Raw genomic sequence first — 16,744 nt, forward strand, 5'->3', positions numbered from 1 at the left:
AACAAGATCGTGGCTATGTGTGGATATAATTCTTTGTTTGGACAACAACTCGACATGGTTTAATACTTTGGACCCTTGGGAATGTAAGCAGATGAGGTTTTGATGAGTTGTGTGCATACCCGGACATTCCTAAGTAATCGAAGGTAAGTACAACTTTTTTCTCTGGCATTGTTGAATGACCAGTCACCGGACAAAGACGTTGACGCTACTTTCTGCTGCAAGTTGAGCTTGAATTGGTTTATTTCAATGGAAGCACAAGAATCGTAGCTTTCCAACGATGTATAACATGTGTACTAGTCGAAAAAAAATATTTATGATTTTTAATGCGTAATAACTGGGGGAGGAGGGGGCAGTGTTTCGGGCCCGCGCGCAAACAGGTTAAACATGTTTTTAAACATGTCTGTGGTATACACTACTATGTCACTAAGAGAAATTATTTAGTATCATATACAGTATACAAATACAGAAATTATTATCGTCAGGTGACAAAGGGGTTGACAGGGAGTTTGTGTCATCAGTAGCATCCTCAGCATAGTCAAAACGGCAAATTCAGCTCATACAAAACAGCTTTGTATTCCAGCGAGACACATAGACAGAATCTCCCAGAGCAAACACTGGGAATGGGTATGTTGTGTTTGTGTGTGTCCTCACCTGTCTCCCGACAGGGCACTCGTTCGTGGCGCAGGAGAAAACGAACCTCCCCTCTCTGCTGACCCCAACGCTGAAGCACATCCAGCATCCGCTCACCATCATCTATGGCACGCTCTGAGAGCATGGAGTACACCAGACAAGGAGTCATCACATGGCTTTTAAATTAGTCGTTTAAATAGGGATTTACTATATAGTGTTGAACTAACCACTAACTTGCTCAACTAATCATAGAATAGGACATATGAACCAGAGTCAGTTGGCAGGTAATTCAGCACTAGTAAATATAAAATTGTAAAGGGGGAACAACTTGCTTCCTTTTTCAAATACGTGATTAAATAAGCCACAGGCTCTCTAAAACAAAAGACAAATCTGTTATTTATTTTGCTGTTCAATAGGCAATATTTTCCTCGTTTAGAAATCCTAATGGCGAAGTATTGCACCTAGCAGCAACATGATCAGTTTGAGTCCAAATCCTGGGCTTCACACGGCACCCTAACCCTGCACTGACCTTGAAGATGCTCAGTGGTGTTTAGTGACTACTTTCCTCAACTCTAGTACAAAGTTGACCAAAGTAGCAAGTAAGTGTCTGAAATTGGAAATAGTCCAGACAAAATAATTGCTTGCTGGCTATTCTCTTCCTTCTCCATGTTGCATACAGGTTTGGCCATGATTTTATTCCAATACATGTTGGGCAAACATTTTAAGACACGACAAAGTAGGTTGGACATCAGTATGGTTTTAAAAATATGCTTTCAAAGCAGTAAATAATCACATTGTAATAGACGGATGTGTGTGGATGTGTTGATAGTCACCTGTTCCTCGCCACATTTCAGCCAAATAGCAGTCGCCCTCCCCTGGGTCTTTACACAGCTCCACCACATCTCGGCACAATGTTTCTGGTGTCACCGGCACTTCTGTGAAATGCTGGTCATTGTTGCTAAGGAACACGGTGAGGAACATCTACAGCAGGAAAATACACAAATCAGTGCTGGACCTGTCAGTAACATGTATAATCAAAATCGAAATCAGATTTGAAGTTAAAAAACAAAGTGTTACATTTCAAATGTTATAATTTTGAAGAAAATTTGTGGCTAAAGGCACTTTGGTTGTTTAGGTGGATAACCTTCTAAAGACACTTTAAGAACCTTTTCTTTTGAAGATCAAATCAATTCATAAACTGCCATTTTATGGAACCATTGTACAACATGGTTTGTGGATAGTTAGTTGTCTGTTTGTTGGTAGTTAGACAGACATCTAAACAGGAACCCTCAAAATAATCATACCAAGGCTGACATAACCTCTATGAATTGGTGTTTTTCCAAGCATGCTGCATGTAACCGAGCTTCACGATGGGACCTTTAGGACTTATTTGGTTTCACAATGTATGCTTCATGTTTGGCTACCCGCAATGTTTGCGGCTACCTCGTTGTTATGATCAGTGACCTATGCACTTTTGTAAAACTCTCTCTTGGAAGTCGCTTTGGATAAAAGCGTCTGCTAAATGCATTAATTAAATGAAATTAAATAAATGAATGAGAAGGTTGCCGGTTCAATTCCCGGCTGTGAAAATTGACGTTGTGTCCTTGGGCAAGGCACTTCACCCTACTTGCCTCAGGGGAATGTCCCTGTACTTACTGTAAGTCGCTCTGGATAAGAGCGTCTGCTAAATGACTAAATGTAATTAGCACACAACATTTCATCTGAAGCAGATGGTCACTTTCTGTTTAAACTCCATGTTATAGTTTGATAACACGTTGCTTTTATGGATCCTATTAATGTATCACTTGATTATGACAACAGGGAATTCAGCAAGTATACACAGTGAGCTTGAGCATCTGGCCACCCAGCCTGGAGACAGAATGAGGACAAGCAGAGGGCCTACCCCAGAAATGTCCCTCAATATATGAGGGGTGAATGCAGTGGAAGACAGTTTCCATAAAAAAGATCTGAGCTTTGTCTCTTAGTAAAAGCTATGATGAAGAGGTGATACAAAGACACCCTTGGCAGGAAGCTGCCCTCTGAAAATGCATCCTGTCCTTTCCACTCTGCTAGAAAGGTCAACAGTTCCATCTACAATGCACAAACACCAAAGTGCCACAACAACTGTTTATGTGGACAATAAAAAGAGTTATGAACTGTGAGTCAGCTATTTTCTCACACCATAAACAACAGGTCAAGCCATTTCTACTCTCTCAACAGACAATGATTTATACTTAGAAACGTTTAACAGGGGGTGCAGTAGATACTTTTTCCCTCAGAAAGGTCTGATGACCTCAGGCTGGTGAAGTACTGCTACACTACTGAGGGAACAGATCACAGATGAACAATGACACTGGGTATTTTATTAGAGATGGCCACAACTGCAGCATTTCAGCCCCTTTAATATCACAGGTACTTACCATTTAGAGCAGTCCCTCAACTGTGTCAGGGGCCACAATTTTTTACGTCAGATTTCTTGAACCAAGAAATAGCAGGCCTAAATATTTGTTAATTCAGGTTGTGGGTATTCAACTAAATGAAAAATGCTTGGCTCTGGAATTGCTAGTCAGAGAATACCAACTGGAATATTATATGATCTCCTTTATCAAAGTGGCTAGGATATATTTCAAATTTAACCAAGATTTTACATGTGCGCCATGGTCTAAAATCATCTATGATCCGCACAAGCTGTCAACAACAGGGATAAGGACAGAAACATGATTATGTTGAGGCAACAGTATGAAAGAATCCCGTCTTTCACATCTGCCACAAACATCTGCCACTGCAACAGAAGTGGTTGCTGGACATGTACAGAAGCAAGGCTAAACCCCTTCACAATGCTAACTGTCAAGCAGTTGAAAAAGGAAATAGTCTGCTAAAACCAGCTCCCCTTTAATCCCATTTATGTCTAAAAAGTAGGTACTAAGTGTCAGAGGTTGAAAGTTGAACAGAAGTATGTCACTTCTACTTTCACATTGTCACTTTCCACGTGTCATCTATTTTGGAAAATTGGAAGAGACAGCAGATTTACAACCCTCTGTGGCCACTGGGAGCATAAAAGACAGTGTTTAGACTCTCCCTTCCTCTTCCCTATATATCAGCACAGAACATCAAAGGCCATGCAAAGTGCTTTACTTATTGTATATCACTGTAAGGGTTGGACTTTCAATAAAGAAATGTGTACCTGATTGTGGATGACAGGGTAAGTGTTTTCCTCCCTCCCTGTATGAGATCATATGGAAATTAAACTATTTGCCTTCTACCTGTTACCTTTGTACAATATTTCTCAACCACTCGCCACAGCTGAGCTCATGCTTTTAAATTAGTGGTTTAAATGGTGTTTTACAATATAGTGTTTAAGTAAGGTGTAAATAGCAAAAGGGGAGCAACTTGCTTCCTCCTTCAAATACATACATGATCAACATTTTGATGTGAGGGTGTAAATCATCCAGTGCAAAGGCTGGATGATATGTGTTGTTTATTTCTGTTCAAGATTTTATTTTATTCTTGTTTAGAAATCCTCAAGGAGAAGCATCCCTCCATGCAGCAACATAATCCGTTTGAGTCCAAATGAGACAACTCCTGAGGCAGTTGAAATGCAACCCTAAAGAAGAGGTTAGTTGGACTTCCTGAATAAATCTGGAGAGAAAGGCAGGGCATGTCTTACAAAAAAGCTTGCTGAGACAGTGCCGTGCAGCATTTTCCATAATTTGTGCCGCCAGGTAGTAGCGGTCTTCGTTCCGTGTACTCTCGGGGGGCGGCCGGCGGGGTGGGGGGGGGGGTGCAAGTGATGAACTCGTCCGTGGCGCCCAATGTGCTAGGACCGGCAATAATTAAGGTATTTTTTCGTATAAACGCCGCCCTCGAATAAACACTGCATCAAAAATGAACGTTGTGTAATAAACGCCGCCCTCGAATAAACGCTGCACCCTAAAAATCTGAAAACGGTTATTTAATTGGTTAAATTCAACCCCAGTATTTATTTTTTGCAGGAAAAATAAAGGATTATCTTATCTTATTACACATGTACATAACTTTCTGCACAGCTTTCTGTTTGAAAGCTAACGTGTATGAACATCTAGGCATGCTGCTTCAGATTTCTACACAATGTAGAACCCTTGTATTTGAGACAGTTGTACTACCAACGCACACCTAATTGATAACCAATGAGAAAGGGAGTTGCCGCACTCATAGACAAACAAAGAATAGACAATAGACAATTCACAAAATCTCCCTTAAAAATTAAACGCAGCCCTCGAATGAACGCCGCGCCAAAAATGAACGTTATTTAATAGAAGCTGCGGCATTTATTCGAAGAAATATGGTACTTCATTGTTAACTGTCAGTGTGATCTGGTGAGGTGGCACCTAACCAGTGGCACCTGAACAGTAAAATCACAGGTAAAGAATACAAAAATTAAGTTGTAGAAAAAGCTGCAGTAGTGCTTCTGTACCCCATTACTCTGGCTGTTGGCTTGGATGATGTTGATACTGTAGCTTGGGGTCAATTAATCCTGGGTGCTGGAGGTCTTAATCCCAATAGTAATTAGCAGCAAAGCTGCTTGTGTCTCACCAGCTCAACAAAAACAACCTTGTTGAAGACGCACTGACAATTCTTTTCCACATATTCGTTCCTTGCTTTGACAGCACTTGGGTGCTCAAATATAGGTTTTGGAATGGGACTTGAAATTATACACATACTTATATTCAATATTGATAAACATGTTGGACTGATATGTTTAATATACCATGACAGGCTCATATTTGAGAGCCAATTTGAGATGTGACAGCAGACCAGTGACAAGCACTGGGGTAATCCAATCTGGGGGATGAATTCATTATTCATGGTTGCTGACAAAACATCAAACAAATGAGCATCTGTTGATGCATGAATTACCTGGAGTGGAACACTTGAAATCCCTAGAAATGTCCCTTTCTGGAGGGATCGTTTATAATGTGCTGCTACTGTGCATGTGAATTTGGGTCTGGACTCTTGGTGGCAGCTTGGGACAGGCTTGCGTGCCACCGCCGGTCTACTCCCAAATGTTTTGAAGCTGTGGCCCTCATGCAGCCATATGGCAAGGGTCATGTGACGTTACAGTTGGATCAGCGAAACACCCCTCCCCCTTCGACAGCGCACATTATTCAGACAGCAGGACACTGTGCAAGAATAACAAAAAAAGGACAAACTCAAAATGCTAACCTTTCTGTGATAGTACTTGTGCACTAGGCCTATCTGGGTGAGGGCTTTGATCAGTAGCACAGTCACATATTTTATAATGTGAATCTAAAAGGCAGATATGTGAGGAGTGTGACTGTGTATGGGTTTTTGTCACTGTGGTAACGGTTGCCAAGATACACCGTGAGCTCAGGTGAGGGCTTCACAATGGAAATCAATGGAAATGTAACCTCGGTAGTTTAAATAGGCCACAATTTATAACTAGTCTACTAGTCATTCCCTTTGTCTATCACCACTGACCTAGTAAGAACATCCACAGCATAACTGCAAAATGAACACTTGCATCCAAATGAACCTCTCTTTTTAAGCATGTTGAGCGTAAAGGAGCTTCTGACAAGATTGGAATGGAACTGGATGCAGACAAGGTGTCAAATTGTTAGCTAAGATTTGACCAACATTATTGGTGCATTACACAATGTGTAAACCCATGTTGTGGTTTCCTCCCAACATGAGGAAATGTGGCACACAATGACTCTTTTAAATGTTTCCATCAGAGCCATTGTATTAACACAATGCAGTAAACTTCAGTAAACAATTTCTGCTTTGTTGATTTGGTCGCATCTACTATCTGCCGTCAGCCATGTATTAAACGAAATCCTTAAAGCGACACTCTAAATAAGAACATCATGTGTTTTACTGACTGATGATCTTGGCTAATTGAAAGCAAGAGCACAAAATCAATACAAGAGCCTATACAGAGCTCACTCATACTCAAGGATGTTAAACTGCTATGCACTTAAAAATATATTAAATGGAGTAGACATCTCACTGGCATGCCAGTGAGAAACCCTCTGACTAAACATAAGACCGGTTTTCAACAAATTGCACGCTCAGAATATGACATGCTATCTTGATTTACCATTCTGTGCACAGCACGCTAGCTATTATTAGAATACCAGTTTCCCTATTGAGAGTAAAGGAGGGAGAGCACATGGAAACTGAAAAATATGCAGGTTCCTATTGACAGGGGACAAGTTTACACTAACTTCAGAGCTTTTTCACATTTCCGCTGCAGTTTTTCTGTGACAAGTATGACTTGACTCTTTTTGTGGGTTTATTGAATAATGTTAGGCTGATTCACTGCAGCTATGTACGCTTTAGGCTACTTCTTAACTTTTTTTTCAGTGAACACAAATAGACGAGCCAGAAAAGCCACTGAATAAAACTAGACCCTTCTGCTGGCTTCACTGTGACTGATTCTAAAATCAGTGAAGGTCAAATGAGGCATTTCATTAACAGTCTCTGAGCGTATTCTTTAACAAGGTCTATCCTCAGTGTTTAATATCCACCACACACCAGGTTGTACTTGACGCATGCACTTCAGTAATTCAGAAAGGGAGAATGACCTACAGAACGTAAAGCTTTGAGCTACCCTTTTTCTAAATGTGGCGTTTTATATATGGCTTTGGTTTTGTTACAGATGATTGATTCAATGAACTATATGAAAATTCCTTTAAAACACGTTACACAAGTTAAAATAAACCTGGAAGCTGTACAGGATCAGACAGCTTAAAATGGGCCACATACAGTGTAAAATAGGGAAGGATGGACAGTAGCCTACCTGCGTCTGTAAAAAATCATCATAAATCATATTTAATCATTGAGAAACTGAGTGCATGATTGACACTGGATACAATGCATTTATTATAAAACTTGTTATTCAACATAAACACTTTAATAAAAAAGGTGTGGCTGATGAATCTATGGTAATATATTTCAAGAATTCACAGTGCCACATGCAACTATGTTCACAACAACCAACCGGTGTAGAGTATTTGGACAGTTGATAATCAAAAGCAATGCACAGAACAACAACAAAAAAGGCACACCCGTTTTCCAGAACAGTTAACTCACCGGCATCATTTTGATCGCTTGACGGGTTTGTTCAGCGTCGCCTCCGCGCTTCGAAGAAATAAATCTCAAATGAACGGGGGGCGGGGGTGTTATTGATAATCCAGCCGTGTAGTCAGATCCAGCCGTGTAGTCAGATCCAATCAGTGTTGATACCGTCTGCCTTTACTGCTCAATTATAATATGCATGCTACTTATTGTCCTCCTCTCCTCAATAATATGTAGACCTGTTGCAGTGTGCCTCTTTTCTTTAAGATATTGATGTGTTGCCAAATAAATTGTTATCTCATTGCAAGGTCTGGAGGCCACCAGATTGACATGTTCTGATACCAAATTTGATCGCGTTCAAATTGCAGCAGCCAAATTATTGATATAACAATTGATTCTTCTGGTACGCGCAAACACTTTTATGTCCTCGATGTCCCAACTATGATGCAATTCATTTAGGATGCTGTTCTTCTCCGTCCTCGAGTATCCTATGCTTGCCTCCTGTCCTCTCAATGTATTCAACACGGAATCAACAGACGACAACCTAACCCCGAGTGACGCTGAAGGCTTCTATGGCTAATCCCTTAGCAACGTTAAACTCCTCCCCTTTACCATGCGGTGCTGGTTGAGCAATCCACGTCCAATTATTATAGCCCAAATAGGCTGTATGTTTATCGCCCCCTTCTGGCTTTGAGTGAAAAGTGTTCAATTTCCAAAGTGGTATCCTAGGACAAATACGTGGCTCCTGGAGTCCCACAGAAGCTCAGAAACTTCCCTTCAGATGGAGTAAGTAACTACACAGTAGTCTCATATCAGGTACAACAAGTCAGAGCTGTAATTATGATGGGATCCTGGTCCATCTTCAGGCTGCTGGCCTGGAACACAAGCCCACCGTTTTCTGCCTTAACTGACAGACACCAGCAAGAGTGTATGGCTGCAGCCTGCAGCCTCCCGCCTCATGCCCTCCCGTCTCATGCCCTCCCGTCTCATGCCCTCCCGTCTCATGCCCTCCCGTTTCATGCCCTCCCGTCTCATGCTTCTACTTTTCAAAATAAAAGCTTGTCTGGTCCGCTATTTCTCCTTCTACTTTGGTGTACGTGTTTTTTTTGTTGCTAGACTACAAACTAAAAATCCATTCAAGCAGCCTGGGAGGCCCGGTTGAGTTTAGGCGTCACAACGACGGTTGAGGTTAGGATTAGTTTAAGGCCAGGAGTCGTAGCAGAGGTCGAGGTTAAGGTTATGCACAACCACGACGGTTGGGGGACAATGATGGTCGGTACAGCACACTGTGCATTTTGTCATCTGCGGTGTGTTTTTTTTTTAAAGACACTGATGTACCTTAAGGAAAATCACAAAAAGAAACCATCAAAGTCTGCAACAATAAATTGCTCTAGGTAACGTTAGGTTTCATTAAATATACGTTAACATCAGGGAAAACATCCAGAAATCAGCAAACTATATGGATGAAAAAAGTAAAATGTTAAGTTTTTCAATTTATTGCAACAAACGTGCTCACGAATTTACCTTTAACTCCATCCGTACAATAATTCGAGATTTGGTATTTTTGACCCTCTGCATTTACCGTTGGACAGCTTGGGCATTAATGCATGACTTTTCCCAATTTTATTTCAGCAGGAGAAAACCAGTCCTGAATCACAGCTCCCCTGCCACAGGGGTTTATTTGTCTTAATAAGCAAAAGTGTTCTCGCCAACTCTATTAGGCATTCTAGGCCCTGAATACAAACTTTTTTTATTTTTGGACAGTATTTTACATCTCGTAAAGCAGTGACCCGATGCATCAACAACATTGTTGCATTCACACTCTTCTTCCTCCCCCTTACATATTACCAATTGGGAGTTCATCTCCACAAGAGTCTTGGTATACAGCACACACTACAAAAATCTCATCTGCAACAACATGCTTCAGCTACATATTAAAGACAAAGGCCAAAGTTCACAGTTGACGTTTTGGACCAGCCTATGGCATCATTCGGCACAGCAGGAAGACTCTGCTGTTCACAAACTGCTGCCCATCTTGTTGTCCTTTCAGTTATACTTCCACTTTGAAAACTGAAACAGGCTGCGCTGAACTGAAGTTGCATGACTGTCCTTAAGCACTAATGCACTAATACTGAAATAAGCCATGTAAGCAGGTACAGTGTACGTCTGGTCCCTTACATTCGGGTTTAATAAAATTAAGCTTCAAACTCTTGTAGATTACATTTAGTGTTTTATGGTTACAAAAATATATGAATCCTAAATCATGGGCTAGTGCATTACAATATTGTGTGAAAGGTTAGTGCTTTTATGTGCAAGTGACAACGTTATTGTAATTTAGTGCCATACTATACTGTGATAGGATTTATTTTACAAGAAATGTCACAGAGTGCTTCACAAATGCCCATAGAACTAAACGTACATCAGGACTATGCCTCCATCTCATGAGAGTTGACCTGCTAAAGTATATACACTCTACAAGTCAAATGAACATTCCTGGTTAAATTAACCCTGACTAATGTGCTGTGTATTGTATGTAGTCCCTGATTAAACCACCCTAGCTCCCCAGGCTAGATGTCAGGGAGATCTGAGAGGTCACACTGTCACACTGAGTTGAGTCTGCTCAACAAGCCGGGGAGCAGAACCCTCCAACATCAGCACGTGGAGCAAGATCTTCACCAACTATGCATCTGCTTGGATCCACACAGACCCGTCGCTATGGGCGGGCCTTGGGGTGCCGGGCCCGCCCTGGGACTCGGTTGGGCCCGCCCTTGACGAACGAGCCAGTCAGTTACTTATCACACGTAAAAAAAATCCAGTCCAAAACACAGGAGGAAAGGTGCTGGCTGTGGATTAAACAGTGTGGGCACCCCCACTCCCAACTCAATATATCGAAAAACACACATATGTCTGCACCGAAGTAAATGAAGCTGCTTGCAGGTAGCTAACGTACAGTAACTAGCTATCTGTCAAAATGCGCTATCGCTAGGTATGATATAGCTATCGCTAGGTATGATATAACTATCTAACCGTCACATAATTATTTCCTGAAATAACTCACGTTACCGCTACAAACAAATTCTTCGTAAGACAAAAAGTTTAGACTTTTAATTGACAATATTGATAAAACATTAAGAAATTTGTCTTAACTCGTAATATGTTCTCCGATTTCTATTTGTAGCGGAAAACACTGTAGGCATAGCCTGGTCCTAACCAGACCCTTGTACATTTCATTTGTACAGAGGGTCTGGGATCTCTCGATTGACAAACGTTAACTTCCTTGAAAGCGGGTCCTCTGTTGAAGTTTAAAACTATTGGAACCGCCCAGAGCCACTCTGATTTGCCATAACCAATCGCAAGCGTTCGCCTTAGCCAACTCCTTCACCACTACTGTAACGGAGCTAGCTGCCGTAGCTGGAAAATCTAACTTTTCCCGTACCCCGTGGGGAGGAGGGCCACAACATCATGACCACCAACAAAACTCAGCAAGGAATGTTCTTGCTCCGGCTTTAGCCTATATTCGGCAGCATTGCCACAACCGCCAAATAGTTTTGCTCGCATCTTTCTCCGTCGCCATTACTGAACTACTCAAACAAGTGCACAACATTAAAGTCATCGTTCTCAGCCACTCCCTCTGTTCGCTGATTGGACCTACAAAAAAATTGTTACTGGAAACTGACTTCAGAGCCGAGCTCCCAGACCTAGTACAAAAGCAAAATCCAAATTGAGCGGAAGTACGTAGGAGGGCAGAGCCAGGCTACTGTAGGCACCATAGAGTTAATATAACTAGAGTAAGCTACTATTGTCTTTCAAGATGGCGTCCCCATTCATTTCTATGAAAAGTGCTCAGTGGCTCAGTGAGGCAAGCGAGAGCGCGAGACTGGACGCGGCCATATTTCCACTTCCGTGTCTTCCGGTCTAGCTTTAAACAGTGGCTCTTTTTTTCCCTAGCTCCGAGACCTCGTGCACGCTTGCAACTAGCTGTACACGTCATACTTTGCGACAACCAGTCGCGAGCATAGATTTATATGGTTATGAGCGCGTGAGCTAAGGCAGAATCTATGGGCAGAAAGTCCGATAAGAATCAGAGACATGATGGAAACTTAACGGAAATGTATTCTGTCACTGTATAGTATTCCTTCTACTTGTTTTTTAGAAATAGGCTATATAGGGCTAAATATAGGGCTATTCTAGATGGAACTCATTACATATGTAGCTTTTTTCTTCGTGATATGAGCATGATTTCCAACGCATTGTATCGGATGAAATAAACTGTTAACATGAACAGCTCTGTCGTTGTTCTCGTCAGGCAAAGAAAGCTTAGTTATTTTGGTAACCGAAATCTTCCATAATGCAGACTTACCATAGCTTATATTCAACTTTATATTCAAACGAAATGCCACGAAATTCACACTGCCTTCAATTTCACATCAGTGTCTGAAGGACTGAAAATCTTTGTGTCTAATCCAATATGTAATAATGGTAATCAATGACACAAATATGTGTTCTAGAAAGAGTGGTATGGAGTCGCAGAGGTCCGATAATATCAGCTTTAATGCAGCAGTTGGAAATCAACAAGTACAGAGCTCTGGGGTTGTCTACGTTTCCCTACCCGCAACAGAGTTTGGGCTGGTTCACGAAGTCCAACTGGCTATCTGTCCCTGCCCCAGCATATATTATACAGTGCAATTGAAACAGAAATATCAAAAAAGGGTTGAGTTTGTTCTCTTGTGTATCAGGGAGTTTGTTCTTCCCCACGCATCCCTTCTGCTCGGGTGCTGTCTCAGCCTGGATTCAAGGTTGCTTCTGAAATGGAGAGATAACAACACAAAATACAGCCTGTTTCCCACACCCTGTGTGAGACACAATGTTTTAAGCCTGAGCACACTTCTAAGTTCATAAGATGTACATTTAATAAGCACAAAACATAACTTTAATACATGTATCCTGTTTAAAGTCTTACGAGCATTGTTCCCGTTGCTATATAGTGCACAGTGCCCGTGATGCATTTGGTGATTAAGTTGCCACAAATATTAATAACTGGAATTATAGATAGTGCCATGCCCATGATACAGCTAATGATTATAGCACTAGAATTATACTGTAATGTATTATAAATTCTTTAATCCCTCTTTTGATCTCTGAAAACACCAGAGATCAATCAACATAGCCCGGACCAACCACCGCCTCCTCTTCCTGGTCAGCCACCCCCAGCAACGGCATTTGGAACCCCTTCATTGGGTTCTCCACAGCCGAGACAATGATCTGGTTGCACAGGGACCTGATACATGGGATAGAGCAACAATCATGTTGATATTCGATATAGCACACACTAAGCAAATTAGCAGAAACCATCTTAGTCCAGTACAATTCTAGTATGGTCAAGCAGTAACACTCTTGACCTGGTCGTAACCCTCTTTTCCGGACTCTCACATTCGTAGCAATAGCAAAAGGTTCACTGGTCCTCCTGGCACTTCTCCACCAACTCATGCACAGCACAACACATGCTCCAGTGGTACCACATACTCCCTTTCCCCAGCACCCTTAGAGCGTGCAAGGTTCTCTCGATGACCTGGAATGGTCCTGTCCATAAATGTACAACAGGCTTTCCCGAACATCTGATGATGTATGGGGGCAGGTGGGGCAGGGTCTTCAAGGGGAAGGGGGGGGGAGGCAGACCACTCCTAGGTCTGATGAGGCATATGGGCAAATAGGGCAGGGTCTGCAAGGGGAAGGGGTAGATCATCCAGTGAGAAAGGGGGGACAGGGTCTCCAGGGGAATGGGGCCTTAGAACAGGGGTTGTATATCCAAAGGTAGTCAGACCCGCCGCTCTGACTCGTTCTGAAGCAGAAAAGAGTTACAGTCCCAGCATCACCTTATCTCCCATGATCAAGCAGTAACTGAGTCAAATGAGATGCAAACAGTCGGACACCAATGATTAAACACAGATATTGAAATCAAGAAGCCATTTGAGGATTTAAAGTGGATATTTTTAGGGTGGGACAACAAACACAGAATTAAAAATATCCCATTACTGATTATACAATGTTAACATACAATTCAACAATAATGATGAGACTATGCAGCGTTAAGAGTGGACATTCGACATCCATGTATCCACGGCAGACCTGGACATTCTCACAGGCCCCCTTCACCACATACATACAACTTTAGCCAAGCTTTTTAGAATTGTAATATAGAAAAAATAAAAGAAATTATCAAAAGAAATGTAATTCAAAATGTAACTGTCAAACCAATCTCCTGGTTTAACTCCTCCACTCTTTGGGTTACAGCTTCAGAATTTTGCAGAAGATATCTCTTTTCTAGTTAGCATATTTTATAAAATTGGTTAACTATTTGATTCACCTCTTCATTATGCTATGTGAAAGGTTTAAGTTGTAGTACATATGATCTCCAATAAATCAATTCAAATGGTGTTAAGCATCTGGTATAGGACTGGGAAAGACTTCAATTCACATAGTAAACATACTGTATCTATAATTACCAGGCAGTGTTTTCCACTTCACATTTCTTTAGTTCAATATTGTGCATGCATATCATGTTTGCACAAATAGGGTATGCAAAAAAAAAAATCTTAAAGTTTCCTTGAATAGAAATCCATATGCTATAAACACTGTTTTGTTATCTCCACCCCTCCTGTTTGAGACATGATTCATCCCATGGCTCAAATCAGCACATAACAAAACAGATTACTTAGTTCCATAAGTTCCTCCTGCGAATTTACATAACCTACCAGAATCTGTTTCTTTGTTTCCTTTTTTAAACAAAATCAACTGTTAATCTTGTTTCTTTCACTTCAAAAAAGGTTTTCTTTCTTTTAAAAGTTAAGTTTAAGACCTATATTGTTTCGGATTCTCAATTTTACCAAATCACACCTCTTTTCATCAAAGATATGATAAAAGCAATTTTCATTATGCCAAACCAGAATCTGTATGCTTCTTAAATGAAATATAGACCAATTAATGTTCTTAATGTAGCTAACCAAACATTTTTCCCAACTATATTTTCTACAAAGGTCAGATAGGTAGAACTTCATAACTCGTTTTGCTGCAGTTCAAAACGAGCCAATCAGCTCAAACCATCATAACCACAATTTATCAGACTTGATGAGTCTTCCCAAATGATTTCAGAACTCTGTTACCGATAATAACCCTCTTCATGCACTAATACCATTTATTAATACAACATTATCACAGCCTAACTATTTATCCCAAACAGTATGCCAGGCTCTGATAAAACTCTCGTATAAAACTTAAAACCAAATGACGATGAAACTCCAAATAAAAGTACATTGTAAATACTTTCTCTTTCTAATTTTTAACCACAATGCATCTAATACCTTTATCAAAACTCTTAAAAACTCTAGATTTGACTCTTTTGACTTAAAATGTTTGCCCCTATACTTTTAAAGTATATGCATAGTTTCCTCTTCAAAACATCAGTGTTTAAACCAATCATCTCTTCACATCCACAAAACGTTCCCCTTTCATTTCATAACCTTCCATGATCCTCTCTAAACCAATCTTTTATGTAACTTTACAATTGCTTTCTTATAATTTTTCACATTTCCTCAAACCAAAATAAAATAACTTTGCTTTTTTTAATTTGCTTAGCACTATCTATATCATAACTTTGTTTCATGGAATCCATGTTTAGATAGGATAAAACTGCTCCCAGACCTACGTCATTCATGTCAGTATTACGCTCTGTAATCATGTTAGCCAAACAATGCCCTTAAGACAAAAAGAAAATATAACTCAAAATGCTCCCTTTTTCTGTTTCAAACCCGCAATTTAACAATGTAACCCATAAGACACAAACCCTTACTCTTTAACTTCTCAAAAGTCTTATCAAAACATGTATATAGAATACTCCTTTGAATAAATGCTATTATTTCCCAGTCATTACGCCCTCTGCATGCGTAATGCACGGATCTCAAATTGACATTTGCGGACCCGTAGATCGCTAATGAAAATATTTCATTTTCATATTTTGTTGTTAGTGTATGGTTGAATGTAATACTCTTCTCACTTTTTCAATGACTCTTAGTTTTTACTCAATGAATCAACTCAAATAGACAATAGCCTATATCAGCGCGCGTCTCAAACTAGAAACAAACAAACTGCGCGCGCTGGCACAATTTTTTTCTTTCAACAACACAGCTATTAAGCGATTATAATCGGTATGTATACTGTCTATTCACCTAATTTCGCTCCAATATAACTCTTCCAGTTGTATTTGAACCAATTTAAAAACCGGGGGTTTAATTTCTGCATTTTTACTGAATGCCATTACACATCACAGATTCTCCGATTATAAATACAAGCTCTGGTCGGAAAGGTTTCAAAAAACCTCACTGTTTGGCTAGGAATTATAACAAATGTTGATCACGCATTTGTTAACCACCAAACTTGGAATTCATCTAACACATTCATCTGACACATCTCTCAGCATTAATACTCACATAATCATGCAGAGCTATACCCTCTGGGATCCCCTTTGTAAGATCTCAAGTGACGGGACTATTTTAGCCCCCACCTTTCTCCATCTCGCCCCTTGATTTCTTTAACTTCTTGGTCAAAGAAAAAAACACACTACACGCCTCTCTATTTTTATTCAGCACAATCTGACTCCACACACATATTGTTTAGGGACTCCTAACTATTTTGAGGACACTTAACCTCAAGCACTAACTATTTTGAGGACACTTAACCTCAAGCACTAACTATTTTGAGGACACTTAACCTCAAGCACTGACTATTTTGAGAACACTTAACCTCAAGCACTAACTATTTTGAGGACACTTAACCTCAAGCACTAACTGTTTTGAGGACACTTAACCTCAAGCACTAACTATTTTGAGGACACTTAACCTCAAACACTAACTATTTTGAGGACACTTAACCTCAAGCACTAACTATTTTGAGGACACTTAACCTCAAGCACTAACTATTTTGAGGACACTTAACCTCAAGCACTAACTATTTTGAGGACACTTAACCTCAAGCACTAACTGTT

The 16,744-nt window shown here is 40.5% G+C and overlaps 1 protein-coding gene across 1 annotated transcript in view; it reads right to left on the reverse strand.

Moving 5' to 3' along the window:
• Nucleotides 1-8,256, reverse strand: part of tp53bp2b (tumor protein p53 binding protein, 2b) — a 32,216-nt gene extending 23,960 nt beyond the window's left edge. Inside the window, exons 1-3 of the mRNA XM_047043651.1 lie at nucleotides 7,723-8,256; nucleotides 1,464-1,611; nucleotides 652-765 (exon numbers count right to left, since the gene is read on the reverse strand). Coding sequence (XP_046899607.1) covers nucleotides 652-765; nucleotides 1,464-1,611; nucleotides 7,723-7,731 — 271 coding nt within the window. The 5' untranslated portion in view covers nucleotides 7,732-8,256. The remainder of the gene's footprint in view (nucleotides 1-651; nucleotides 766-1,463; nucleotides 1,612-7,722) is intronic.
• Between the last annotated feature and the right edge of the window lie 8,488 nt (nucleotides 8,257-16,744).

Source organism: Hypomesus transpacificus, chromosome 21 (genome assembly GCF_021917145.1).
Source record: "Hypomesus transpacificus isolate Combined female chromosome 21, fHypTra1, whole genome shotgun sequence".
Lineage (NCBI taxonomy): Eukaryota > Metazoa > Chordata > Actinopteri > Osmeriformes > Osmeridae > Hypomesus > Hypomesus transpacificus.